This window comes from Salminus brasiliensis, chromosome 19 (genome assembly GCF_030463535.1).
Source record: "Salminus brasiliensis chromosome 19, fSalBra1.hap2, whole genome shotgun sequence".
In the NCBI taxonomy this organism is placed as follows: Eukaryota; Metazoa; Chordata; class Actinopteri; order Characiformes; family Bryconidae; genus Salminus; species Salminus brasiliensis.
The window spans coordinates 25,366,941-25,391,738 of NC_132896.1; the positions used below are offsets into that span (position 1 = coordinate 25,366,941).

Sequence of the window (24,798 nt, forward strand, 5' to 3'; positions counted from 1 at the left end):
CTGGCATACATCGGTTACCATTTAAACGTGAATCAACAGTGGATTATAAAATGTTGTATTTTGTTGGACCACAGTCAACAATGTGTAATACAGACTTCATACACTGGTAGAATTGTCTTTATTTGAGAAAGACCTACAATAAATAAAGCTTAGGTGTCTACATTAAGGCAACTCACCCTATGTCTAATATATGCTAATGTTTAGCAACTTGTATACGTATACTACTTAAGGCAATGTATTTAAATAAAGTGTTAGAGGGGATCTATCCAATTGTGAAAACTGAACAATAATAGTGAATTATACATAATACAACTGATGTTTGCAGTAATGTATGTGTATATGCATTCAATATAGAGTAAAGAGAGAAGAGATGATGAACCATATTTATGTGTCAAAACAGCATCAGAGCCAAAGATAATATGCAGTTGATCCGTGTTTGGTCCATTTAGATGTCTAGGACTCTTGGTCTGTGTTTAGATTTCAAACAGACTGCAATAGAGTTCATTTGGAAGTGGCCTGTTATCGACCTCCCCAAAAGATCATTATCCACTTACCTGGTGCACACCAGGGTTCTCACTTGTTCTAACAGGGCAAACACAGTAAGGTTCATTTTAATCGAATCAAGCCTTCTACATCTGAACATAATCTTAGTTGTCTGTTAGTGTGTGGCCCCAACTGTAGGTTAAGCCTTCAGTCTAGGCCATAAATGTCAAAATATGGTCAGAAATGTGAAAAAACCCACTCATTAAGGTGCTCATTTCCAATAGTACCCATGTGAGATTTCATCAGAATGTTAGCACTAAGCTAATATCAAAGCACATTAACATTAACAAATGTGGGCTGTTCTAGATTAAACAGAGACATTTAAAGCATGGGAAATACATTGCTTGTAAGAGTGGGGTTATATGGATTCTTTTTAGTAAAGGGCTTTTAGTAAATGGTACAGAGTTGCTGCCACTGATTTACATTTCTAAGAACTGGCTGAAACCAGGATATACTACTGCTCATATTCCAGGCCTAGAGTGATATTGAAATTTGTCCCACCCATTCCGAATGAAAAATATCTGTCTCTTTCAAATTACGTGGTTAAAATTACATACTTGTCACAATGTAAGGGACTAAAAATGGCTATATCTGGCCATGGGGAAACTTTCATTGGGCAATTTTCCATTTGTTGTTCCAAGAATTTAACATGTTGTTTCCTACAGCAAATGAGAGAAGTACTGTTTCTGGAAATCATTATCTGAAGTCCTAGAAGGCCCTGTAAAATTCACCCTTTGGATTTTTGTCTTACTTAAAAATAGTCACATGTACATGTTGCATTAAACATTCTGTGCAATATGTAGCAATCTCAGTGTAATCTTGGATTTCTTTTATTATGCCCCCCACAAAGTAGCCTCATTCATTTAACCCCTTAACACTGTAAAGCTTATTACACAAAAAAGGTAAAGGTGCACGTATTCGTCACTGTACAGTGTGGACTGTACAGCGAAATGTGTCCTCCGCATTTAACCCATCTGGTAGTGAACACACTCACACACACACACGTGTTAGGGGCAGTGAGTACACACCCAGAGCGGTGGGCAGCCAACTCCAGCGCCCGGGGACACAAAATACACAAAGGTGTATTACTCTGTAGCTACTGGGACTGCTGAACCAACACTTTCGGCCCGCCGGCGGACCATAGGCTTTTTAAGGGGTGAATCACGTTCCTCTAAGTAATTAAATGACTTAAAGGATTCATGTATCATTAAGCAGTATTGACATCAAGTGGCTAATGGGTAGCTTTTTGTGGTTGGCCATTTGTCTTTCCAGAGGTACAAGCTGGTTCAGTACTTTATCGCATTTGTCAGCCCTCAGATCAAATAGCATTCAATGATCCAGACGTTTACAGCATGACCTCATGACCAGCCTTCTCTACTCCTTTTTTTGTATTAGCTTGCTCCAAACAATGACTGAAAAGTTTTCCATTTTAATGTACAGCGATTTAAATGTACAGTATGTCATACGTTGAAAACAGTGGGAGGCTTGTGGTTTTGCTTTAGAGAGATTAGGTTCTGTAGACAGAAAGCCCACAAAAAGCACATGATAGAAAAGAGGAATTTCCACTGGTGCTTAACGTCACGCTTCCTTGTTCTGCTCTACACTTTAATAACCATATCAGCAAAACACTGTCAGTCACGTTGACACTTTCAGTGGATTACAGATAGATAGAAATAAAATCTTTGCTAGAACACTGCTTTTTCTCGCAGTAGTTTGTGTTAGATTAGCTCATTATTTAACACAGTGGTGAACGCAGAGAGGCGAGCAGTGCCAAATGCTGCTTTGGGTGGCACTTCCTATTTTGTGATGTTTTGCATGAGAGCGTAAGAGGCTTATTTTTGGACTTCCTCCTTAGGTGTCGAGTGGTTTTAAATTGAGACTTTATTCTACGTTGTTTATTTGACTCTTGCCTGGTTACATTGTGTGGACACAAGTTTTAATTGGCAACATAAATAAGAGTAGGAGAATACGCCATGGAGGTTAGCTCATTATCTTCACTGTCAGAAGAGGAATCTTCGACTAAACAGCAGTCTCTCCCCGAGGACACAAATGAACAGAGGACCTCTATTGACTCGGGGTAAGTAAAGTGTTGCAGCTTTATTCCTCATGGTTTTCTCTGTTTTTTTTTCTTTTTAGTTTAAGAAGTGGCAAAAATGTTAACTTTATCTCAGCCATAAGTACATGATAACCTGTAACAACACTTTATACCATTAAGATAAATATAGATAAACCCACTAAACTGTAGTCAATATGTGTTGTATATCAATAAAGTTATTGATAAGTTGGTTTGAAGAATTCAGTAAGTAGAACACAGGTGAGCTCCACTGTCACTGTATAGTATTTGTTCAGTTCAACCATTTAGGGATTGATTACATAAACTGTAATAATTTGATGGTTACTGGAAATACGAGGCTTCACTGACAGAAGTTTTGCTTATCCTACCACACTGTTATAAAAAAAAGGTAAAATTGTAATATAATCATTTTTGAACCACTTTACATCTCACTTTATTTTTCTAAAAAATGTATACTATAATACAAATGTTAATTTTTTTTTTTATCGGCTTTTCTGAATTGTCAAATTGTTGAATTGAAAAAGGTTTATGTAACAACATTATCAATTTTATGACAAAAAGTAATAACAAATACAGAATGTAAAGTAACATTTAGCCAATATACATATATGTATCTTAATAATATTATTATATCAGTAGGCTGTACCTAATGATTTGGCCTTTTTACAGTGAAATATAGTAAAACATGATGTAAATGTGGTTTCCCTGTTGATAATCAACATAAGATCAAATTCTTAACAAACAATACGGTGACACTCGTGTGTTGATATATAACATTGGATTCAGGATTTGTGTTTGGGATTAGGTTTAAATGGGAATTTGAACTTTTTTAAGATGTAAACAGATTTTTGTATAGGTGGTGAAAATTGGTTGGTGTGAAATCCATAAATTAAGAATATGTTCTTAATGACTTGCCTAGTTACATTAAAGGTTACATCTATAAATATAAACGCAGCTTTCTGGAGATAATAAGCACTGAATAAGAACTGTTTACAGTGCTGGTAAAAGGTACAAGACATCTGATGCATTCAAAGCTGGAACCTTTGGCCTAATATATACACTCTTAAAAATAAAAGTCTTCAAAATGTTTATTTGGAATTTGAATGATGCCATAGAGAACCCACCTTTGGTTCCATAAAGGGTCATATTTGTAATAGTGATCTGTGAGTATGAAGAACCTTTTAAATGTCTAAAGAACCATCACTTGTTGTAAAGGTACTTGCCCAATTAAGATTCTTTACACCCACAGATCTCTTTTACAAACATGGTTATTTATGAATTTGTTCTTCTATGACATTTGAAGACATAATAATAAGTAAATATGAAAAGAATAAAAGTCTGGCTATATTGGTATTGTAGACATTGTAACCCCAGTCCTCCTATCATCTCCACTGTAAAGAAATCTGAGTCAGTGAGTTTCTCCACAAAGAACTGCTTTACATTACACCACTTTGACTGACTATGCTTATGTCTCAAGTACTGAATTTCAGAGAAACATCTGTGGAATTGCCCTGTAGGTTTTGGTTTGAAGCTAATGTTGAATTGTATTTGATAGATATTTTGTTGGATGAAACACACAAGCATCTGCAAAGCACCAGTGAACTCTCAAAATAAAGTGTTGCTATGACTTTTACTTCGTCGTAACTTTACTTAATCGTAATATCTGCCAGTGTGCAAGTGCTTCAGTCGACTTCTCCCTGAATCACCCTGAACCACTTTGTCCTTTGAATAATTACACCACAAATAAGAATCCAATTTTCTTTACCAGCAAAAACAACTAAAAGACTGCAGGAATTTTAAATGGGAAGAGAAACCTTGCAATTTATGACCTCTGACAGTGTTTTATCCATTTTTCCCACTCCAATATGGTCACGACTGAGTAATAACTTTTCACACTCCTAAAAAGGAAGAGTATAAAATATTAGGTGATAGATTATTTTGATAACCTCCCTTAGCTTCGAAGTTCATGAGTCAGAATTAAATTATTCCACTCTATTTCCAGCCTGAATGACAGTGAATTTTTATCCTGCAGGTACAAAATGTGACATTTTGATGTCCTTCCAAAAGCATCCATGAGACTAAAAACTTTTTAAGACAAGGGGGTCATATTCTATCCCTTTACAAATTATAGAATAAACGTTACTGGACAGGCCTGGCTTGGCCATGGCAGCATATTTAAATGCTTTTGGTTAATGTGGCTGATGATCTTGTTTGATCATGTTTTTTGTTCTTTTTCACTCCTTTTTGCTTTCTCGTCTACCTTTATTTGTGCAGCCTGTTAATGCCTTATTGATCGCTTTCAGTGAGAACAGCATTAGTATAATACGTTTAGGGACAGAGCTGGCTAGAATGCTACAAAAGAAGAGTGGAAGACTTTTGGTAGAAGACTTTTGGTGAACTTCCAGGACCTGTGGGCTGCAGCGCCCACCTAACTAAGAATTCCCCTTCAAAACCTTTGTGTGTGTGTGTGTGTCTGTGTGTGTGTGTGTGTGTGTGTGTGTGCTGGGCTGTCTTACAATAGGTTAACAATAAATGGCCTGACTTGATACTTAATGTTACTTGATGTGTATAATTGTGTTAAGCTGGTGAGGACAAATAATGTCTTTGTCTGTGGTTACTGAGGTGAAGCTTAGAAAAGTCCTAATACATATAGGAAATTATATACATATATAAACTAGTATTATTGTAAAAAAAAATAAGGGTGATGGTGGGTTCAGACAATAGAAAGTGTGTGGGTGGGGCATTTGTTGTGAAGTCTAAAGGTTTTTAGCTTGCGGTTTCTGCAGTGCGGAATTTTATTTGTAAACGGCAGTTCAAGATAAGATCTGGAAGACCAATAAAAATCTCAGAGGGAATTGCTTAAATGCTGGTCAAACAGGCAAATCAAACCCCAAATAACTGTCAAAACCTTGTAAGAAGCTTTAGCTGAGTCACAAATGCGGTGCACTATTCCCCTTTGCAGCATTGCTTGCACAACATTATTTTCACAGAATCAAAAGGGAAACCTTAACTGTGACCTTGCCTAGAAACTAATTTTTTTGAAGTATGTATAAGTTGGGCTGCCAATTGTATTGAAGTTATTGTACAGGAAGAAAGAATGGATTCTGTAGATTCTGGAGCAAATCCTGGAGGCAAATCATCTGTTGGCTGAAGTTGAAAAGATGATGGCTTCTACAACAGGATAATGACAACATATACCTCACAACCACCATGGACAACCTGAAGAACAAATAAACTGAAACTGATATAATAGAATTTGTAAATAGACCATAAGAAAGCTGTGCATGCAATACGAATATCTGAGAACTAAAGGCCTTCTGCAAAGAAGAGTGGATGAAAATTCCATTGACAAGAACTGAAAGACATTTAGCTGTGATCTCTACCAAAGGGGATGCTACTAGGTTCTGACTCTGTAAGGTGCCCAAATGTTTGCACAGGCCACACTGATTTTGTAGTTTGACATTAGGAAAGACAAGGAATATGGTGTTGTATGTTTAATTAGCTAAATAGGCTGTGTTATATATACCTGTATATATTGTTTGTGTGTGTGTGATCCCCACATGACCCAACATCCTGATATGTGTTGCATCAAAACAACGAGTGCATCTGTGTGCATTGGCATGCATCGGTACAAAGGTGCAAAATGTCCCAGCAATTTTGCAAGCACACACACACACACACACACACACACACACACAGGAATAGAAAACATCTGATGGTTGGGGGATTTTCTAGTGACCCTTGTAAGAAAACAACAGACATCTACAATAGATTTGCTATTCTTTTATATGCAGAACTGAAGATATATTTATGTTTGCTTAGGTTAATATTGGGCTATGGTTTAGCTGTACTCAAGCATAGTAAAATGGCTCAGTGTTCAACTGTGTGGAACACAAGGTTGTGTGTGTGCATCTATGGTGGTTGAATATAGCTATCCAGAATAATGTACAGTATAACTTATTTACTCGCACATTTGGTCAGAGCTATAATGAAACTTTTGGCATGACCTTTCTATCACACAGACTGCATGGAGTATTGCTGAAAAGTACACTATTTCCACACCATCACCATCCAAAATTAACGAAGGGCTTACTGCACTGACATTTTACAATCCAGAATTTATGATACGTGCATAATGTGCTTCAGTTTTGTTTCTCACATTCATTAGCCAAGGAGCTGCCATTCTATGATGAGTGAGGCATCTCTAACATATCAAACAGTGTTAAAAACCATGCAGTGATGCAGTTTACAATACGGCAAGTCTTAAACAGCCATAGCCGGAACGAAAGACAGAACGACTGCTGAACCAATACAATAGCCTGTGATGACCTATGATGATGTGTTTCTGTATGATCGTAAAAAGATCTACTCGGGTAGTTACTTTTAATGATTTCTCAATGCACAGTGCTCAAGGATTCAGTAGGTCAAGTGGTGAAGTGGTGTCTGGAAAGGTGCATATACTCTGGATATACTTTTTTGGAATTCCCATCCCTATGTACTCTTAAAATAAAGGATGTAACAAATAAAAAAATGTCACTTCCCTCCAACCTACCATTTGTGGAATGATTTTCTGATCCCAGGTCCACTTCTTTAACCTTTGAGGCCAATTTATTGTTTTGCATTGAATCTACGCACCTCCCCAGAAATGTAGCAACTCATTGCAGGGAGGCAGACTACAACAACTGTAAATGGCCTGTTTTAAAGCATTGTATTTCTTCCTTCTGCCTTATAAATATAATTGGACGAACATGGATCATCTGTTATGGATTGTTTGCATAGTGATGTGAGATAAGTGGCTACATTTAACAAATCAAATCATCAAATCTACCTGCATTTCCTCATCCATGTCTCACAGTGGACAGACAAGCACAGAAAAATCACCCTCCTTCTGCTTCAATCAGTTTAATGGCCATGCAGACCATCTCCCCAGACATCTTCTCTCTCTTTTGTAGCAGACATTTTAGTAAAAGTAACAGCTATTAGCTCCAACTCCAACATAATCAGCTTAGTATTAGCCTCCATTGTCTATGGTCAGCCTCCAGCCTTCCTACACTAATGTTTTGGCAGTGTAATGGCAGAGCAACACAGACACTTACAATGGTGGGGTATGTTGTAGTCAGTGTACTTGACACTGACTAAGCCTTTGAATGGTACTATCCGAAAAAACTGTTACTAAACAGAACACAATGCTATAAAATAACATTTATTTATCTTATGTGCTTTCTAGCTGCACTACATTGCTTTTATTAGTGACTGTGGAGAATAATAGAAAACATCATCAACACTTTAAAGCAGGAATGTAATGAATGTAAAGTTTTTGCTCTCTGGTTAAGGTTAAATTTAAAATTTTGCACAAAATCTGCCAAAGCAATTGTGCATTTCGCAACATTTAGATGTGTATATGGTAAATGAGTCTCCACAGAGGTGTTTTTGTGCCAATTACCACATACACATACACATTTATACACTCACATTAGCTTACATTAGTTAAACCAGCAGGCTAACAGGCACTCGCAACAGAAAAGACAAGGCACCAGTTTTAGTTTTTTATTCTCAAACAAACAAAAGAAAAAAAGGAAATAGCAAGAGGGCACAGTAGTTATTCAGCTGGTATATCTGGAAACTTGCTTGGGCCAAGAAAAAGTCCAGGCTACCATCTCTTTGTGTTTAAGAGTGTGTAGTGCTGAGGTTGAAGTGGTGGATGATAGACTGTTTTATCTTAGGGTGTGTGTGTCCCTGTGGACCACAGCACACAGCCCAGTTCCTCTTTCTCTACATCGTTCTCTGATTTCTGAACAACCTGGTGTGATGTTGTCCAGCAACAATTCTCAGAGCTATCTGTCATTTCTCTGAATGGCTTCGCACACTGAACACAAATTGAAAAGCTTAGTCATACTGGATCTAACAGTGCATCAGGGATGACATAAGACCACAAGAACTGTCTGGGGTTAAAAAAGTTGTACTTGTCCTTCATTACCATACTTCTATTACATATACAACATTATGTAAGTGGTCCTTCGAGCAAAAAAGGTACTCTAAATTACTAAAAGGTCCATTGACATCTAATAGTTAAACCCTTTGAAATTGTGCAATATATAACCATTGCTTTTACACATGAACCAGTAAAGAACCATGAGGAGTGTAAACCCATGAACATACCCAAAGCAAATTGAATGTGTAAAAGTATTGGGTGGTTCAGTTATGGATTTTGTTTAAATAGCACATAAAGGTTTTACACTACTGTTACAACCTTTCTTGCAAGGGTTCTCAAATCAGACAAAACATTTATACTTATATTTGCTCTTGCTTTTATTCTGTCATTTCATCCATCATGGTTTCTGTAGTTTAACTGAAGTCAGGGAAAATGGTACCTTTTCAATTCTCTTGTATCATGCATTATTCTCTTCCAAGAACTCTCAAGTGCACTAGAACAGAAAAGTGCATAAACTTTTTCTTTAAAGTACTTTCTCTTGAAAATAGCTATTATGAAGACCAAGTTGATTATTGTATTTGTCCCTGTGTGTGTAGACAGGTGGAAGATTTGGCCCAGGGGGAGAGGCTTCTGTCTGGTGAGGAGCAACTGACTCTTATCACAGAGAGCATGTCCATCACCTCTGCAGATGAGGAGAAGCTTCAGCTCCTCAACAAAAACACAGAGCTCCGCAGACTCAACAAAGAGGTATAGTCATTGCAGCCTTTGCCCAGCTCCAACCATCTTAATCATCCAGCTTTGACTACCTAAATCGCCTAGCTCCCACCACCTAAATGTCTCAGCTCCATTCCCCTTAACTACCTAAATCACCCAGCTCTGACTACCTTAATCATCTATCTCTGACTACCTAAATTACTGAACTCTGACCACTGAAATGATGCAACACTAACCACCTAAATCGCCCATCTTAAACAACCTGGGTTTTTTAACCCTGCTGGGTAATGTGGACAGAGGAATCACAAAGTGACATCTGGGAACAAAAACAACAACAGAGGTACAAAAAGGACACCTTCTTCTTCAATGCCACGTTAAAAGCATTTGCTGTTTTATTAAGGTGTCTCGCAAACTCTCCTGAAATGCTGACATGCTCAGGGAGTGCAAATATATTCAACAATGAATTCCTTGTGTTTCCAAAGGCTTTCTCTGTGATAAAATTAGTCTTTTTATATAGTGTTTCCTGCCTCCCATCCTCCTTTCACTTTATGACACAAGGAAGAATACAAGAGACTGAGACACAGCCTGAGGAGATGTGGAGAGGACTGCAGTGTTTATGTGTGTGTGTTTGTATATATGTATGTGTGTGTGTGTGTGTGTGTGTGTGTGTCACAGCTGATGAAACTAAATGAGGACTGGGACCACATCTACCGCAGTACCAGTGCAGGCCTGCAGCAGCGCGTGGCTGCTCTGGAGCAGGAAAACACAGCCCTCAAGCAACTCAACAGCAGACTTCTGCTGAAAGTGGAGCATGAACAGGTACTACAACACACACCTGTAGTGTCCTCTGGCCTGTGGTTCTCAGCAGTGGTTGGCATTTCACAAAACAAGACTATTAAGGGAATAATCCAGTGTTTTTCAGTATTTTAATGGTAATTACAAAAAAAAAGTCAATCTCTTAACACTGACACTCTAATGAATTACTTAATTACTTAATTAAAGTAATTCGAATTAATTTTTTTATGTACAAGAAAAATATATATTTAATATTTGATATGTAATACTTATCCTAGACTGTGACAGTTTAAAAACAAAAGACATTTTACTGTAATCCTTTATGATTTTATTATTTTCACTTGCATTTATTTTAACACTAAAGCAATTTCAGTGTTGGCCAGTAGGTGGAGCATTACAACATCTGCTTCCATTTAAACTCTGGGGCAGGCAGTCCTGTCCTGAATTTTTGTCAAGTCGCTTACTTTGGCAGCCACCAGTTCCAGATGTTATGTGATTAAAAAAGTACTGCAAATGTGAACTTCAGCAATTAATTGATCTATTTGGTAATAAAATCTAATTAGATTGCACTGAAATGTCTGACAGGTTCTATTCATTGGTTAACAAAGTTTTGTGTAATTATTTAGGTAACATGATAGTAGGTGGCCATCTAATTATTAAGATGAAAAAGGAAAATATCTCATAAGTGGTTCATTTTTGAGTAACAATGTGATACACTAAATTATGGGGTAAGGTCACAGTTTTAAGCTTTATATTATATGGCATACTACTAGTCTGTTGCCTAGATATTAAACTGAATCTGGCCACTGGGGGCAGTGGTGGCTCAGTGGATAGAGCACTGGGTTATTGATGACAGGGTTGTGGGTTTGCCAAGCTGCCACTGTTGGGCCCTTGAGCAAAGCTCTTAACCCTCTTTACTCACCAGGCACCACAGCGATGGCTGCCCTCCGCTCTGGGCATAGTGTGTATGTATGTCACAACACATTTGAATCATTTCAGTGTAATTATGTTAACCTGTTCTGGAAATTGCCATCATGTCACTAAAGATAATTACCTAGTTCTTATCAGCTCCAGAACATGTAGAACGTAAAAAAAGGGCTGATCTAAAACAGTTTACATTTAATGAAATGTGTGGAATGAAACACTGGTCAAGCACAGCAATGTATCGATTGGTTTTGCTTGGAAAATGCAGGTAGATGTAAGTAAGATGCAAGTTCTTATCTTGTGAGCAAGAACAAAGCTTGGTTCCAGATTTCACCTAGACGCCCCATAAAGCGCAAGGATTTGTTCAATTTGATCACCAGCCCACCTGATTCAACATCATAAAGCACTGATTAGAATTGCGTTTTACTGAGTAAATAAACTTACACTTACTCTCCAAATAAGGTGCCTAACACTTTGGCCCAGTACTATATATCTAACAGAAAGCAGAGCTTTATGAGGCTATGTTGTAATGTTCCTTGTCATTCTTGAATTACTGCGTTAGTGCCATATCTCATCTAGTTTGTCCATGCCCATACTCAACCTAAGTAAATAGGACTACTTGGTCGGCTGCCTCTGCATCCTCATTCTAGAGGGTGTCCTGAGCATCTAAGGGTTTTGTTGTGTTTCACAAGTTGTTGACCCACCGTTCAGGCTTATTAAATTTATCCTTAGTGATAAACAGGTAAATTATTATGAAGGTTCAGGCCAAGTATTATGGGGTCTTGGCAGAATGACAGGGACTGTGATGTGCAATCAGGAGATCAAGGGTATTCTGCTGGCTATGGCGGTTGAAGTGTCTGCAGGTATTTGTTCCAGCCACGCACAGCAGTACTTAATTTGACTAATTAGGGATCCTGCTTTGTTACAGAAGAGAGCCATTAGTGAAATCAGGTGTTGTGCAGGGCTTGAAAACTGAGCTCCCTGCAATACATGTTGCGTGATATGGATGGCTGGGCTCGTGACTTGTTTATGTAATGGAATGGAAAGCAGCAGCTTTCTGGGAAATGGTCCATTGACCAGGCTTTTGCATGGCACCTCTGCCCTCGCCATCCACTTCATTAGGAAAATCTACCTTGTGCTTCCACTCACTGGCCATTTTATGAGGTCCATTTGCCTTACAAGGCACACCACTGTATAGCTGTACAATTACGGACTGTAGCCCAGCATTAATCATATGCAATTTGTCATCACCGGTCAGTTTCTGACCACAGGATATTGATATTGACAAGATATTATTGAGGTAGTGGAACACAACGGTAACACTGACATGGTAGCACTGGTTCCAGAACATCACATAAAGTGGGGCTGCCAAGGTTTTTACACACTTTTTTACAAATGTACAGCCAAGGGCCATTTTGTGCTCAGAACCTAACAAAGATCTATATTGGATGCCTTATGCAACTTGTGCACAAATGGGCTACAGTCTCTTATTGTGCACCGGAAAGATGGTTCTAAAAGCAAGGTTCTCTTTCAGAGTGTTAAAACTGTGACTATAAGGCATCTTAAATTCTGTGTACATGGTTGTATTCAGTTGTATTCATATACGTGGTTTGTTTTGTGCAGAATAAAAGTGAGTATTACGAGCACACCCTGATGCAGGAGCTAAAGAAGAATCAGCATCTTCAGGAGTACGTCCGCCTCCTGGAGAGCCGAATGCACCGCACAGACACACTGAATGACTGGGCTTTAGGAACACAGGTGATTACCATACAGTGTCTATGTGTGCATATGTATAGTAACTGTTTCCCAGTTTTCCCAGTTTTGTAAGACTGTCAATAAAGTCTTACAATAGTATAATCTATAATCTATAGTCACTACATTGGTCAAAGATATATATAAATCACACCATTTCATCTCATCATCCTCAACATGATGTTATATACACGTTGCTGACATGCTTCTGTAACTGGATTTAAACTGGGAGAAAAATGGATTTTAGTTAAGGTTAGGGTAGTTTTTTGGGCTGAGGTTGAGGTCAGGGTTAGGATTAGAGCCAGGGTTTAAGTTGATCTTAAATTAAGTCTAGGATTAGGTTTAGGTTTTGGGTTGAGGTTAGGATTAGGATCAGGACCAGAGTTAAGGATTAATTAAGGTGAATCTGCTTATTTGAAGTAACATATGTCTCCTTCATTAAGTCATCTAAGAGATCAACAATACATAAACTATACATACAATACATCTACAAAGGACCAGTCAAAATAAAGGGTTTTCAAGTATTATCTAAATGTTTTTAAAATAATATTAATGATATTCTATCAGTCATGAAGACCTTACCTCACATAAAATGCAAGGACCCATTGGTGCAATATTAGTAATCCCACATTAATCTTTACAGTCTTACATTGTACTGGTGATTAATCTTATTTATCTTACTTATCTTAAATTAACAGATTCTATGTAATTAAATGTTTATATTGTGATAGGAAACAGAAGGCTTTGTCTAAAGGCCTTTAAAAGCTCCATCACCATATTATAACATTAAAACATCACAAATAATCTCAGACAAATCACACAAAGAAAGCATCATTTTTTTGTTCTGCTGCACGGTCCAGTACCAGATCATTTCGGAAAGTAACTAAAACATCCATCAAGAGTCGTTGTGTCTTTGCAAAATCAATGTGAAAAGAAATAATAAAATAAGTGTTTTTTTATCCTTATTATTATTCCTGTTGCTGCTGCTACTGTTGTTCTTGTTTTTAATTCCACACTTTTTCATTGTCCTTTCTCTCCAGAACACGTCAGCTGTCATCTCACCTCCAGAGCCTCAGCTCCTGGAGCGTACCCCTAAATCCCCCGCAAGCTTTGTGTCCACCCCTGGGCTCTCCGCAACTACAGCTCCACCTTCAGAGGTCCACCAGAGGAGCAGGTCGAGCCGTGAGCTCCTTGAAAACCACACCAGCCCAGCCAATGCTGTTAAAGAAGTGCAGGATCTAAAAGAGCAGCTAGAGGCCTTGAGGTGTCAGGTGAGCAAGTAGCATTAAGTCTGTGGGTCAAGCTGTGCAGGACATTTCACCCCAGGGCCGCACTTCAGTGATAAGAATCAGATGCGACTGTGTCAAGGATAAGTGTCTGTGCTCTCATCGTAAAATGGACTGTACCCTACAAACACGCTGCTCACATCTGAGTGGATGGACAGCACTGCCCAGTGGACATATTAAGATCATCCAGTTTCTATTCCTGGGACCTGCAGTGCTAATCAGACGTTTGGAATCACTTGTCATAAGTAGTCACAAGTAGTTAATTATAGATATATCATCGCTGTTACCCAAAAACCTCGTATTTAAATTTTTCTCTTCTTGACAGATTCTGAATCTGTCAGCTGTTCTTTAAATCTGGTTAAATGTCATGATGAACGGAGCAATATAAATGCTCAAAAAGTACCTTTTTATATTGACTTCCATTTAAATTAAGATGTTTTTTCTGTAAAGTTGCCGATTTGGAGATACAAGGTTTTTATGTGATAGTGATGATTCAATTGGAGGATACATATTATATAAAAACTGATTTTCTCACTTCCTCACTATAACACTGGTTCACAGTGGACCCAGCATATATATACATATACTTACCAATTCAGCCCCAAGGGATAAAGGGAGGTTGGGGAAATAGTGATATGATAGGAGAGAAAATAATACAGAGGAAATTGTAAAATAGGGGGACTTTAATATGTTTATTCAATAACAGCTTTATTTTAATTATACAACAATGTTTTAATTATTGTATTAGATTATTTTTACCTATTGTAAACTAGGCCTCTCTCTTCAGTGTTTAATTGAATATTTAAGGTGTTTTGAATCAAACTAATTATTAGAAAGCAAATAATATAAATATTTACAACTGTAGCTATTCTTGTGAAATCGAACCAATGTGATCTTATTTTCTATTGGATATGAAACACTGAGACTTCAGAACCCAGCAAGGAAAGTAGAGACGTGGTCTACGTATTTTTACCATATATAAAAACCACTGCAATTTCTACTTCCAGACTAAAATCTATGAGGCTGACTATAAGACAGAACACAAGGACCATGAACGCATGGTGCAGGAGAACAAGAGGCTCCGGCGGCGTGAGGGAGAGATGCGCCAGCAGATGGCACTGTTGCAAGAGCAGGTGAGTTAGAGATGTTGAGTCATGGACAGCATCAGCTTCTCCATTTGGAAGGAGAGATGCTCTTTCTGGTCATTTTATTAGAAGCGCCTACTGTGCAGCCCATCTGTTGATACACAATTTGTGTCAACTACCCTCTAGCTCTTCATTAATGGTCACTTTCGGACCCCAGGACCACTGGTGTCTGAATGCATTTTGTTAATGGGTTATTTTTGGCTCAGCAATGATACTGATGTGTAGAAAAAACACCAGCAACAGCACTGTCCCTACTACATTACCATGCCAATGCCATGATGGGGGTACTGCTGTGCTGAGAATGGCCCACCAACCAAAATAATATCAGTTCAACAGCAGCACTGTGGAAAGAAACAGGTCAATGATGAATGAGTTCAAAGATGGATAGCACAAATTGAGCAACAGACTGATGTGGAATATGGTCTTGTATTTGCACACCTGTAGACCTATAAAGGCAGGTTAGTGAGTGTAATAAATTGGATACTGATCACATATATCAATATGAACACAATCATAATACATACAGTAAATGTGATGCCACATATACTGCTTTTATTAAGTACTGTGTAAAATTCAGAGACATTTATTGATTTACCAGTCTAACCAGACATTAATTTTAATTTAGGCATTTATAAAGGTGATATTTCTGAGACAATTAGTTAGAATATAATTCAGATATGTAAGGCTGAAGTTGATGGAAGGTTTAGAAAAAAGGAAAACAAATGTAAAAAGGAATTGAGAAAGAAAACTAAATGAAAAAGGAATTTCCAAAATCGACCCCTAATGATCGACCATCAAAAATAAGTTCCACTTTAATGAGAAAATGCAAGAAAGAATAATTTAAAGCTCAAACAATGACACCAGACCTCAATATCTTGTAGATTTAGAATATATTTGAGATTTCTTGGATGGTTAAAAGTAGAAAATGTTTTAGAGGCTTTGGAGAAAAAAAATCTAGCAGTAGATTTTTGAAGAAAGTTAATTAAAGCAAACATGGAGGCTGTGATAAAAGTAAAGGGTGGTTGAATGTCAGTAAAATATATGATTGCTGCTTTCTTACAAACATTGAGAGGCTTTTTGTTTTGACTGGAAATTAGTGTGTGGCCTCTTTTGCACATGTATATATTGACACGTCTGTTCTTCAGACTAGCTGACTAAAATAAATTCTAAATTCTTTATGTTTCTTTTAGCAAAACATATTTTAACACACTTATTAACTTCTTGAGACCCTGCATCCTCATATGGGGACAACACTTTTCTGCTTCTCTGTACCATTATACTTAATTTTTGGCCTCATATGACATTGTTCTTTGCAAAAACGACTTCCTGTACAAAGACTAAGTTTAGTTTTTATACTTGTTAGGTCCTACTAATCCCAAATAAATTAAAAATGCACACCAAGCAAACGGGGTCTCAGGAAGTTAAGTTTAATGCAAATTTAAATAATGTGCATTTTGCACAGTCTTGTATACATTTAAAATTTTATGTGACAAGTGGTTGGTTGTGGAAGTTAATGAAGTAAATGTGTTGCATCAACAAAACTAGTAAATACTAACAAAGCGAGTGACATTCATTGTGTTAATTAAACATATTTCAGTGTCATAAGAGATCACATGCTGTTACAGCTTGTCAGATACAATATTTACATTTACTATTCATAATATTTATAACTTATTTACTGCTTAGTTAATGGCAATGTGTTTTTACATAAGCTGTTCTACTATAATCCAGCTGTAATAGTAATAACGTCACCAGTAGGTCCACTGTTATTGTATGAACTATCTACATGTAACTACATAGCTATTAGAGACCATTTAAAGTGGGACCAAAGTTCTGCATAGAATTGAGTTGATTTTAATGTGAATGTATTTTTCATATTTCAGTTTACTTCCATATGTCACTAACTCTGCTGATGCACATTGAAATCAACTCAATTCAATTCCATGCAGCTTTTTCAGTGTAGGTGCATTTTGTATGAGGAAAGTCTTTGCCTTTAGCCCATCTGTTGCTATGCACAATCTGGCCAGTGAGTGGGAGTACAAGGTAGGTAATGTAAAGTGGGTGGCAAGACTACATTATGTAGCAGGAAGAAGTACCATGTAAAAAAGTACATCCACTTGCTCTTGAAATGTTACGAATATAGTGGATAGATAACAGGGTCTTTTTGTAATGCTCCCCCCCACCCCCACCCCCACCCCCCACAGCTGAAGGTATACGAGGATGACTTTCAGAAAGAACGCTCGGATAAGCAGATCCTGCAGAGGCTGCTGATGAAGAAAGCTCCAGGGGTGAAGGACCCGGTGCTGGTGCACCGCTGCAACAATGACCAGGAGAGACCCCGCGGAGAAAAAAGGAGGCCTCGAGAAGAACAGAGAGCAGCTTACATATGCCCCAAACACTGTGAACACCATGGACAGCTTTAGTACCCCTGATGTGCAGACACAAATACATAGCTTCAGGAATGTAAATGTATCTGAATAGAAGCTACATAGCAAATATATTACTGCTTTTAAACAATATTTATTTAATGCCTTACACTTAGCTTGTTTGTACCTTTTTTCTCATCATGTACCTCTTGAACCGTATGCACGCGCTCATATAGACACAGTGACACGTGTATTTTTCTTAGAAAAATAGACATAATTAAAACCAAATAAAAGCTATTTTTGTACACGTCTAAAAGTCTTCTTCTTCTTTGTCTTCTTTCTATTATTATTATTATTATTATTATTATTATTATTATTATCGTTGTTGTTGTTGTTGTTGCTGTTATTGTAGATAATATTTGTTTTATTTAAAAAAAAATTAAAAAGTGTTTTACACAGGAAGGATTGAAAGAATATATCAGATGTGTATACATATAAACACACTAATAGATGCATACTTATATTACATATATACACGAATAGTTAAATTGATAGATATACATATATATAGTAGATACGTATATACACAGACAGACATACAGATAGACAGACATATAGATTAGACATTATTTGTATTTTGTTGTATAGAATTGTTTTACTGAACATAAAAATACATCCTGCCCAGATAAGGAACCTTTATATTCAAATTTTCACAGAAGCTTAAAGCTTTTGCACAGTACTGTATATATTGTTGCTGTCACAATATCCCCATTTTTTACACTTTGTATAGTTTTATCATTGTAATTGCATGCTAGCATGCTGCAAAATTATTTGGAATGTATTCAAAATTCTTGTTATTTTGTTTGTTGAAGATTGTTTTGGAGTTTTTTTGTCAGTCTGCGCCCAAAGCTTATGTAGATATGGATAAAATGAATATTGCACTTTCAATATTGCAATATTACATTTTCATCACCAACAATTACAAAGATAGACAGAAGGCTTTAACACAATTATTCTGTCACTATACATTTTACAGTGTACTTCAGTATGGCTAGTAATGTTCTCCAAGGGAGCCAAACTAGTTTCATTATCATTTCATTGTCCTTTAAGGTAAAGGTAAAGGTGCACGTATTTGTCACGGCTGGCTGCTGGCATTTTACCTTGAGGTCATGCACTGTTAGACAATGGATGCACTGATAACCAGAGAATGGTGAGCTAGCCTAAGTGCTCAAAGAATGTTTAACAGAAGTTCAGGAAGCAATATGACACAGAAAATTACATTTTGATAAAAGAGGAAACAACCTCTTGTTGTTTACCATCACTTAAGATGCTATCAGGTTTACACCATGTAGTGTTTTTCCCAAAACTGCTGCTTCCTTCTATAACATGCTTGTTTAGCGTTGCTTCCCATCATTCATAAGTGACCTATTCGGAAACATTGCATACAAATCATTGACATACAAATATCCAACCCAATTTATTTCCTATTTCCTACTTCCCCCTATCTATATATTATATAATTATATATTAGAAATGGTTTATAAAATATTATTAAATAATAAATAACAATTGTATACGATACCCTATACACATTCAAACTTTTTTGGAAAGACCACTGTAGATTTTTTCTAGTCTTTATCAACTAAATAAATTCATATTAATTGCCATGACCTTATACATGAACCAAACGACTTAAAGCTAACTATAACCTTTGTCCTAAACCTCCATCTGTCCCTAAACTTAATCATCATCTGAGACCAAAACCTTATCCAGGCGTTTGTCCTAAACCTGTTTCTAATCCTAATACAAAACCTATACATAACCTTATTCCTGGACTTACACTTAAACTTGGGTCTTAATCCTAACCTTTGCACAATGTGACTTAATATCTAAATAAACCTGGCTCTGACGCTAACTTTGAATAGAATAATCCTCAAATTCAAACAATATGATTCTCACCACTGGGAATTAGATGTGTTTTAGTTCTAAATTTACATTTATATTGAGTCTTAAATTACTTATTTTGGAGTCATTTTTAAGTGTCTAGCTCCTATTATTTAGGTTTAAATCTGTCGCTTCAGCACCAGAACAGCTCTGATCAATATTTCAGGAGTGTTCCACCTGGTACTTTTTGAACTCCTGCTCAGTTTCCTTTCCTGTTACTGTGTCTTTGTGAGTCATTCTTTCAATGAAGTAACAATGCATTTACTTTAACAAGGCTTTAGGTAACTCCTCCCATCTTTTTTAGCCAACAGAAAAAATAAGGCTTCTGGTTTAGGCTACTAGAAAAGAACAAAGGGTGGAATGCTGTTGCTTGTCATTCATGTGAACAGCAGCATTACGGAAAAAGGAAATGTGCAGTTTAATGATTGCATAGAAATAAATTAAAAAGTGATAGAAATAAAAAAAGTGATGAAAAGATGAAAAATTGTAGCACAGTGCCAGTAGATGGCACTGCTGTATACCCATCTGTTAAACCTCTTTATTGTCTCATGTGAAAGATTCTGCATGTTTCACTTCTTCAGTATCTGGATTATGTTTGATTACAAATGTATACTCAAAGAAACCAGGAAATCTTATCACCCTGTCACTGGTTTTCCTCCTGACCGTGCTGACCTTCATGCCTCTATGACTCAGCTTCAAGGATGATACCAATTCATTTCAAGGAAACTGCACTCTTTTTCACACAGCCCCATAACTTGTGGAATGCAGATACTGGTATGATGATGAATTTACTGTGGAAAGTCCTGATGTGCGTCCTGGTCAGAAAGAGTATATAAGAGTGAGGCTTTCTCAAGCTGACAGCAAAGAGTCCACCAGGACATCTACAAGTCTAACTTCAAGCAGGTAGGAAGACTTCCGCTGTCTGAATATTCTGTAGAGGATAATGGTATTGAATATATGGATTTGTACATAAAATATAAATTATACTATATGTATTAAATGGTCACACAATAACTTTAACATTCAATAGTCAGCCTAAAAAGATGTTAAGTTATTTTGGACTATTTTTATTGGTCCATGCAACAAGAAATGTAGACAGAATATAAAGATTTCAAAAGTGACAGTGACAAAGTGTACTATTATGCCATATTTATTTATTCAACTTTATTTTGTCCAGAAAACAAACAAAAAAAAATTATAGTTAATTATTCGTAATAAAAAGGGGCTTAGAAGTGGTGTCCACAAACATTTGACATATGGTCTATGGTATATCCAAATGTTGGTGGACACCCCTTCTAATTAATGCATTCAGATACTTCAACATGCAGCCATTGCTGACACAGATGTGCAAATGCACATACACACACAGCTTGTCTAGTCTTTCAATAGGACCCTCTTGAGCAGATACACGTGAACCTATTGCCACCATGCCTAATGCCAGGAATGGGCTAGAGAAGTATGAAGCCCCCCAGCATTGAGTGTAACTGTGTTCTCTGGAATGATTGATGGTCCTCCATCCAATACTTTTGGGCTGAGTTAGGGAATTAGGGATGAGGTGGGATGATGAACAACCAACACCCTGACCTCTCTAACACTCTTTTGGCTGAATTCAATCAAATAATCACAGCAACAATCTTGTAAAAAAGCTCTCTTTGGACAGTAGATAAAATATTACTACAACAAATGCAGGATGATTTTTAATACCCTTGAACTTGGATGAAACAATGAATGACCAAGTGTCCCAATACTTTAGTCAAGCTTTTAAAAACACTTTTAAGATCATTGCATTTATTTACTTTGCAAGGAAAATCACAGAAATATGCTGAAATGTCTAACTGTGCACTCACTGTGTTAACAGTGATGCACTGTGCTGTGGCACCTGCCTGCCATTACTAACAGGTGTATTGCAGTATGATATTTTTGGGAACAATTTGTTTTTCTCGTTTAACATGTCGCTATAGCGGAGTTTACGAGGTCTCATAAGGGAGTTGGTCTCCAACCCATTTGCGCAATTGTACGTTTTATCCATTGAGCTGCTCATGCAGCAGCACTTCTGGCTATGATGGAACTCTCAGCTGCTCCATAAACAACCAAGAATAAATTTGTTTTTGAATGAGCAAAAAAGTAGAGAGGGTGGGGAGAAAGGAGAGGTTTTTTATAGGAGGAAATACCTCTGTCAGGATGTCTCTTAAATGCTTGTACTCACAGCCCCTCCCTCCCTCCCTCTCTTTCTCTCTCTTTCTCTCTCTTTCTCTCTCTTCCTCTCTCTCTCTCTCTCTCTCTCTCTCTCTCTCTCCAGAGGCCTACGCTGCATAAAAACAGTCCTTGTCGAGTTGACACAGTGAACATCTAGAGCTCAGGCCCCTCAGGAAGAGAAAGCTCAATATACAACGTAGACGAGAGCGTCCACAGCACTGTCACAGTCACCAGAACCCTTGAAGAAGTTCTCCAGGATCTCCAGACATGAGCACAAAGGTGACAGAGGTTCAGGCACTGTACGAGCAGCAGGGCTATCTGACCAGCATTCCCATACTCAATGCAGAGGAGCTACAGCAGGCAAGAGATGCCTTTGCCCAGCTGGAGAAGAAGTTTGGTAAGTTCTAAAGAAGCTTGGATGATAAAACACTCTCACTAAGAATATTGCACTGAAAATCAAAGGCAATCAAAAATGTACTTTTGGTTCCCTGGTTCTTTGACTTTTAAGTTCTTCTCTGTGATGGAGAAATGGCTGTATATGGTTTCTTTAAACAATGGTTCCATTATTATTACAGGTCAGAAATGATTTGCTATGAGTGCAGTTAATACTCTTACTACATTGTACTGGAGGTCATTTCTGTTGGTCTATTAATTACAGTTAGGTATATGCTTGTTCTGCTGCAGGTGAGGACTACACTTCCTACAGCCTCCACAATATTCATATGGAATATGACTGGGTCATGGCACTGGCGAAACACCCCAGAGTTCTGGAAATGATCACAGCGGTCCTGGGCCCTGATGTGATCATGCTAGACTCCCGCTTCATCTGCAAATATTCAGTGTCCAGAGAAAGCGTTGCCAAGACTGAAGAAAGCAATGGCATCATTCCTTTCCATCAAGAGAGTGAGGCTGAGAAGGAAGTGTCTGAGCAGAAGAGTGATTCTGGGCTTCCATATGTGGCCTGGCATCAGGACATGAAGTAAGTCAAAAGTGAAAATAGAACTGCAGAAGAAATACATTATAAAAAATGAGATTTTAGCAAATGAAATTATCTGCAGCCCAGTTTAAATTCTAAAGACTGTTTTAAGATTACTTAAACCTGTTTTTTGAAATGAGCAACACATGCTGCAAGAAACTCCATTTCAGTGGATAAAATGACTTTAAACATTCTTACAAACATCTCATGAATGAAAAATACTAGATATTTAGACTACATTCATCATCAGCATCCTCTATTACATTGGTCTCCAACCCTCCTGAACCCTTCTTTCTGTAGGTTCCTCCAGTCCAAATCTAAAACACTTTATTTAGCTAAACAAGCACTTCTGAAGAGATCGATTAGGGCTGTATCTAAAGTTGTAGCTAAAGGAAGGTAGATATGCAGAGTTGTGGATCATACGATCTTAATGCCTTTGATTTGTTAGAATCATGATCTACATCAGTACATACTGCAGATCTGGAGGCCATGTTCTAAATACTTGTCTTTTGTCTTTGCTCATAGGTATTGGGGACTTGATGGCGGGCCAGTTGTTTCTGTTTGGCTTGCCTTGGATGACTCTCTGGAGGACAACGGTGCCTTACAAGTCATTCCAGGTACAAATCGTTCAGACACATTTGTACATACTTTCTGTTCTGCTCAGTCAAGCACTCTTCATGTAGTCTGCACAAGTTCTCACACCATGGCAGCCTAGATTGCCCGACGCCAAGTCAATAAGGAAGTTGTGCTTTAATGATATTTTTCCAGCTTCTGTATGTTCTAAATATAACAGCTTCTTTCAGTCTGTCCAAACTAAAGTGTGCAGATCTTTCCTGGCTAAATAGTACTCTGGAATCTGGGTTACGTATTAGGTTTAATTATAAGCTTTGTTACTTTTCCAACAGGAACTCACCACTCTGGCCTTTTGCCCCACCATCAAGCTAAACGTGCCGGCAACATGCTGACTGTCAATCAGGAGATCCCGGAGGAGCTGGTGCAGGAAGAAAACGCTGTGCTCTGCCCCCTACTGGCTGGGCAGATGTCTGTAAGTCTGCACATGCACCGTTTTAATTTTTAATTTTTTTTTGTGATGATGTATAGTATGTCTGAAATGACATAGCATATTAAACATATACATTTGTATAGAGGTTTGCCAGCCCTGGTTAAATAACTACATATCCTCTGGAGAACACACTTCTACAAATTATAATGCACAATGACTAACTAGCTAATTTAACATATTGCAGAAATAAACAAAAAATCTAAAAATCCTAAATTGTGGTATATACAAAGGATAATTAAGTATTGCTGTTGTTATTAATTAGCTTATGTTAAATTAGATGGAAAGTAAATAGAAATTGTGCCAATATTATTAAAAAGTATGCATGTTCAATGTTCAAGCTTTCAGTATCAGTGTACTCATGATATTGTTTCGTGTAGATCCATGATGGACTCTTGGTCCATGCTAGTGATCCCAACACATCACAGAGGAGGCGCTGTGGCTTCGTGATCCGCTACATCCCTACTGCAGCTTATCCAATTCAGGTAAAATTCCAACACTGCCTTTTTCAGTCTGGATTGATAATATATGTTTATGGTTTGGAAAGAAATATGATTTTTCTTACAGAACTTACAGAACTGAAAAAAAATTCTTTGTGTTTGTCACAGGATCCTGAACGTCCCAGGCATTTCCCTGCCACAACACTGGTTAGCGGGTTTGACAAGTACAATCACTTCGCTAGCCAAAAACCTGAAATGTGATTTCAATACATGGACATGTTATATCACTGTAGTCCACACATGTTTAAAATAATTGATATATTTTAAAGGATTATTATTCTAAAGGATTATAATATTTTTAATGGTTATTGATTTCAGCTGTTACAGAAGAGATCACAGTTAATTAAAGAAATGTGAATCATTTAATTCAATAATTCATTTAGGCCTCTGTCAATTCTACTGTGTCTACTATGCCTTTATATAACATTTATGTCTTTTAAGTTATGCTTGCTGCAGTTTGTTACCTTCCTTGACTTGAAACTCAAATAATAAATTATTTATCATGAACATTTTTGATTTGACTTCTTTTTTAATTATGTTCAAATTACAAAGACCAAATTATGCATGAAAGACATGGCAAACAGAAAACAA

The 24,798-nt window shown here is 37.3% G+C and overlaps 2 protein-coding genes across 2 annotated transcripts; both read left to right on the plus strand.

Annotated features, from left to right (window-relative positions):
- Positions 1-2,219: 2,219 nt before the first annotated feature.
- Positions 2,220-17,833, plus strand: LOC140541413 (uncharacterized). The gene is made up of 7 exons (XM_072664028.1): positions 2,220-2,620; positions 9,146-9,296; positions 9,939-10,082; positions 12,606-12,740; positions 13,775-14,005; positions 15,028-15,153; positions 17,370-17,833. Exons 1-7 carry the CDS (start codon positions 2,517-2,519, stop codon positions 17,586-17,588), a joined length of 1,110 nt encoding a protein of 369 aa, XP_072520129.1. The 5' UTR covers positions 2,220-2,516; the 3' UTR covers positions 17,589-17,833.
- Positions 17,834-20,349: 2,516 nt separating this feature from the next.
- On the plus strand, positions 20,350-24,465 carry LOC140541323 (L-threonyl-[L-threonyl-carrier protein] 4-chlorinase). Its single transcript, XM_072663906.1, has 7 exons — positions 20,350-20,378; positions 21,775-22,068; positions 22,356-22,650; positions 23,173-23,264; positions 23,553-23,692; positions 24,088-24,192; positions 24,316-24,465. Exons 2-7 carry the CDS (start codon positions 21,939-21,941, stop codon positions 24,406-24,408), a joined length of 855 nt encoding a protein of 284 aa, XP_072520007.1. The 5' UTR covers positions 20,350-20,378; positions 21,775-21,938; the 3' UTR covers positions 24,409-24,465.
- The last annotated feature ends 333 nt before the right edge of the window (positions 24,466-24,798 follow it).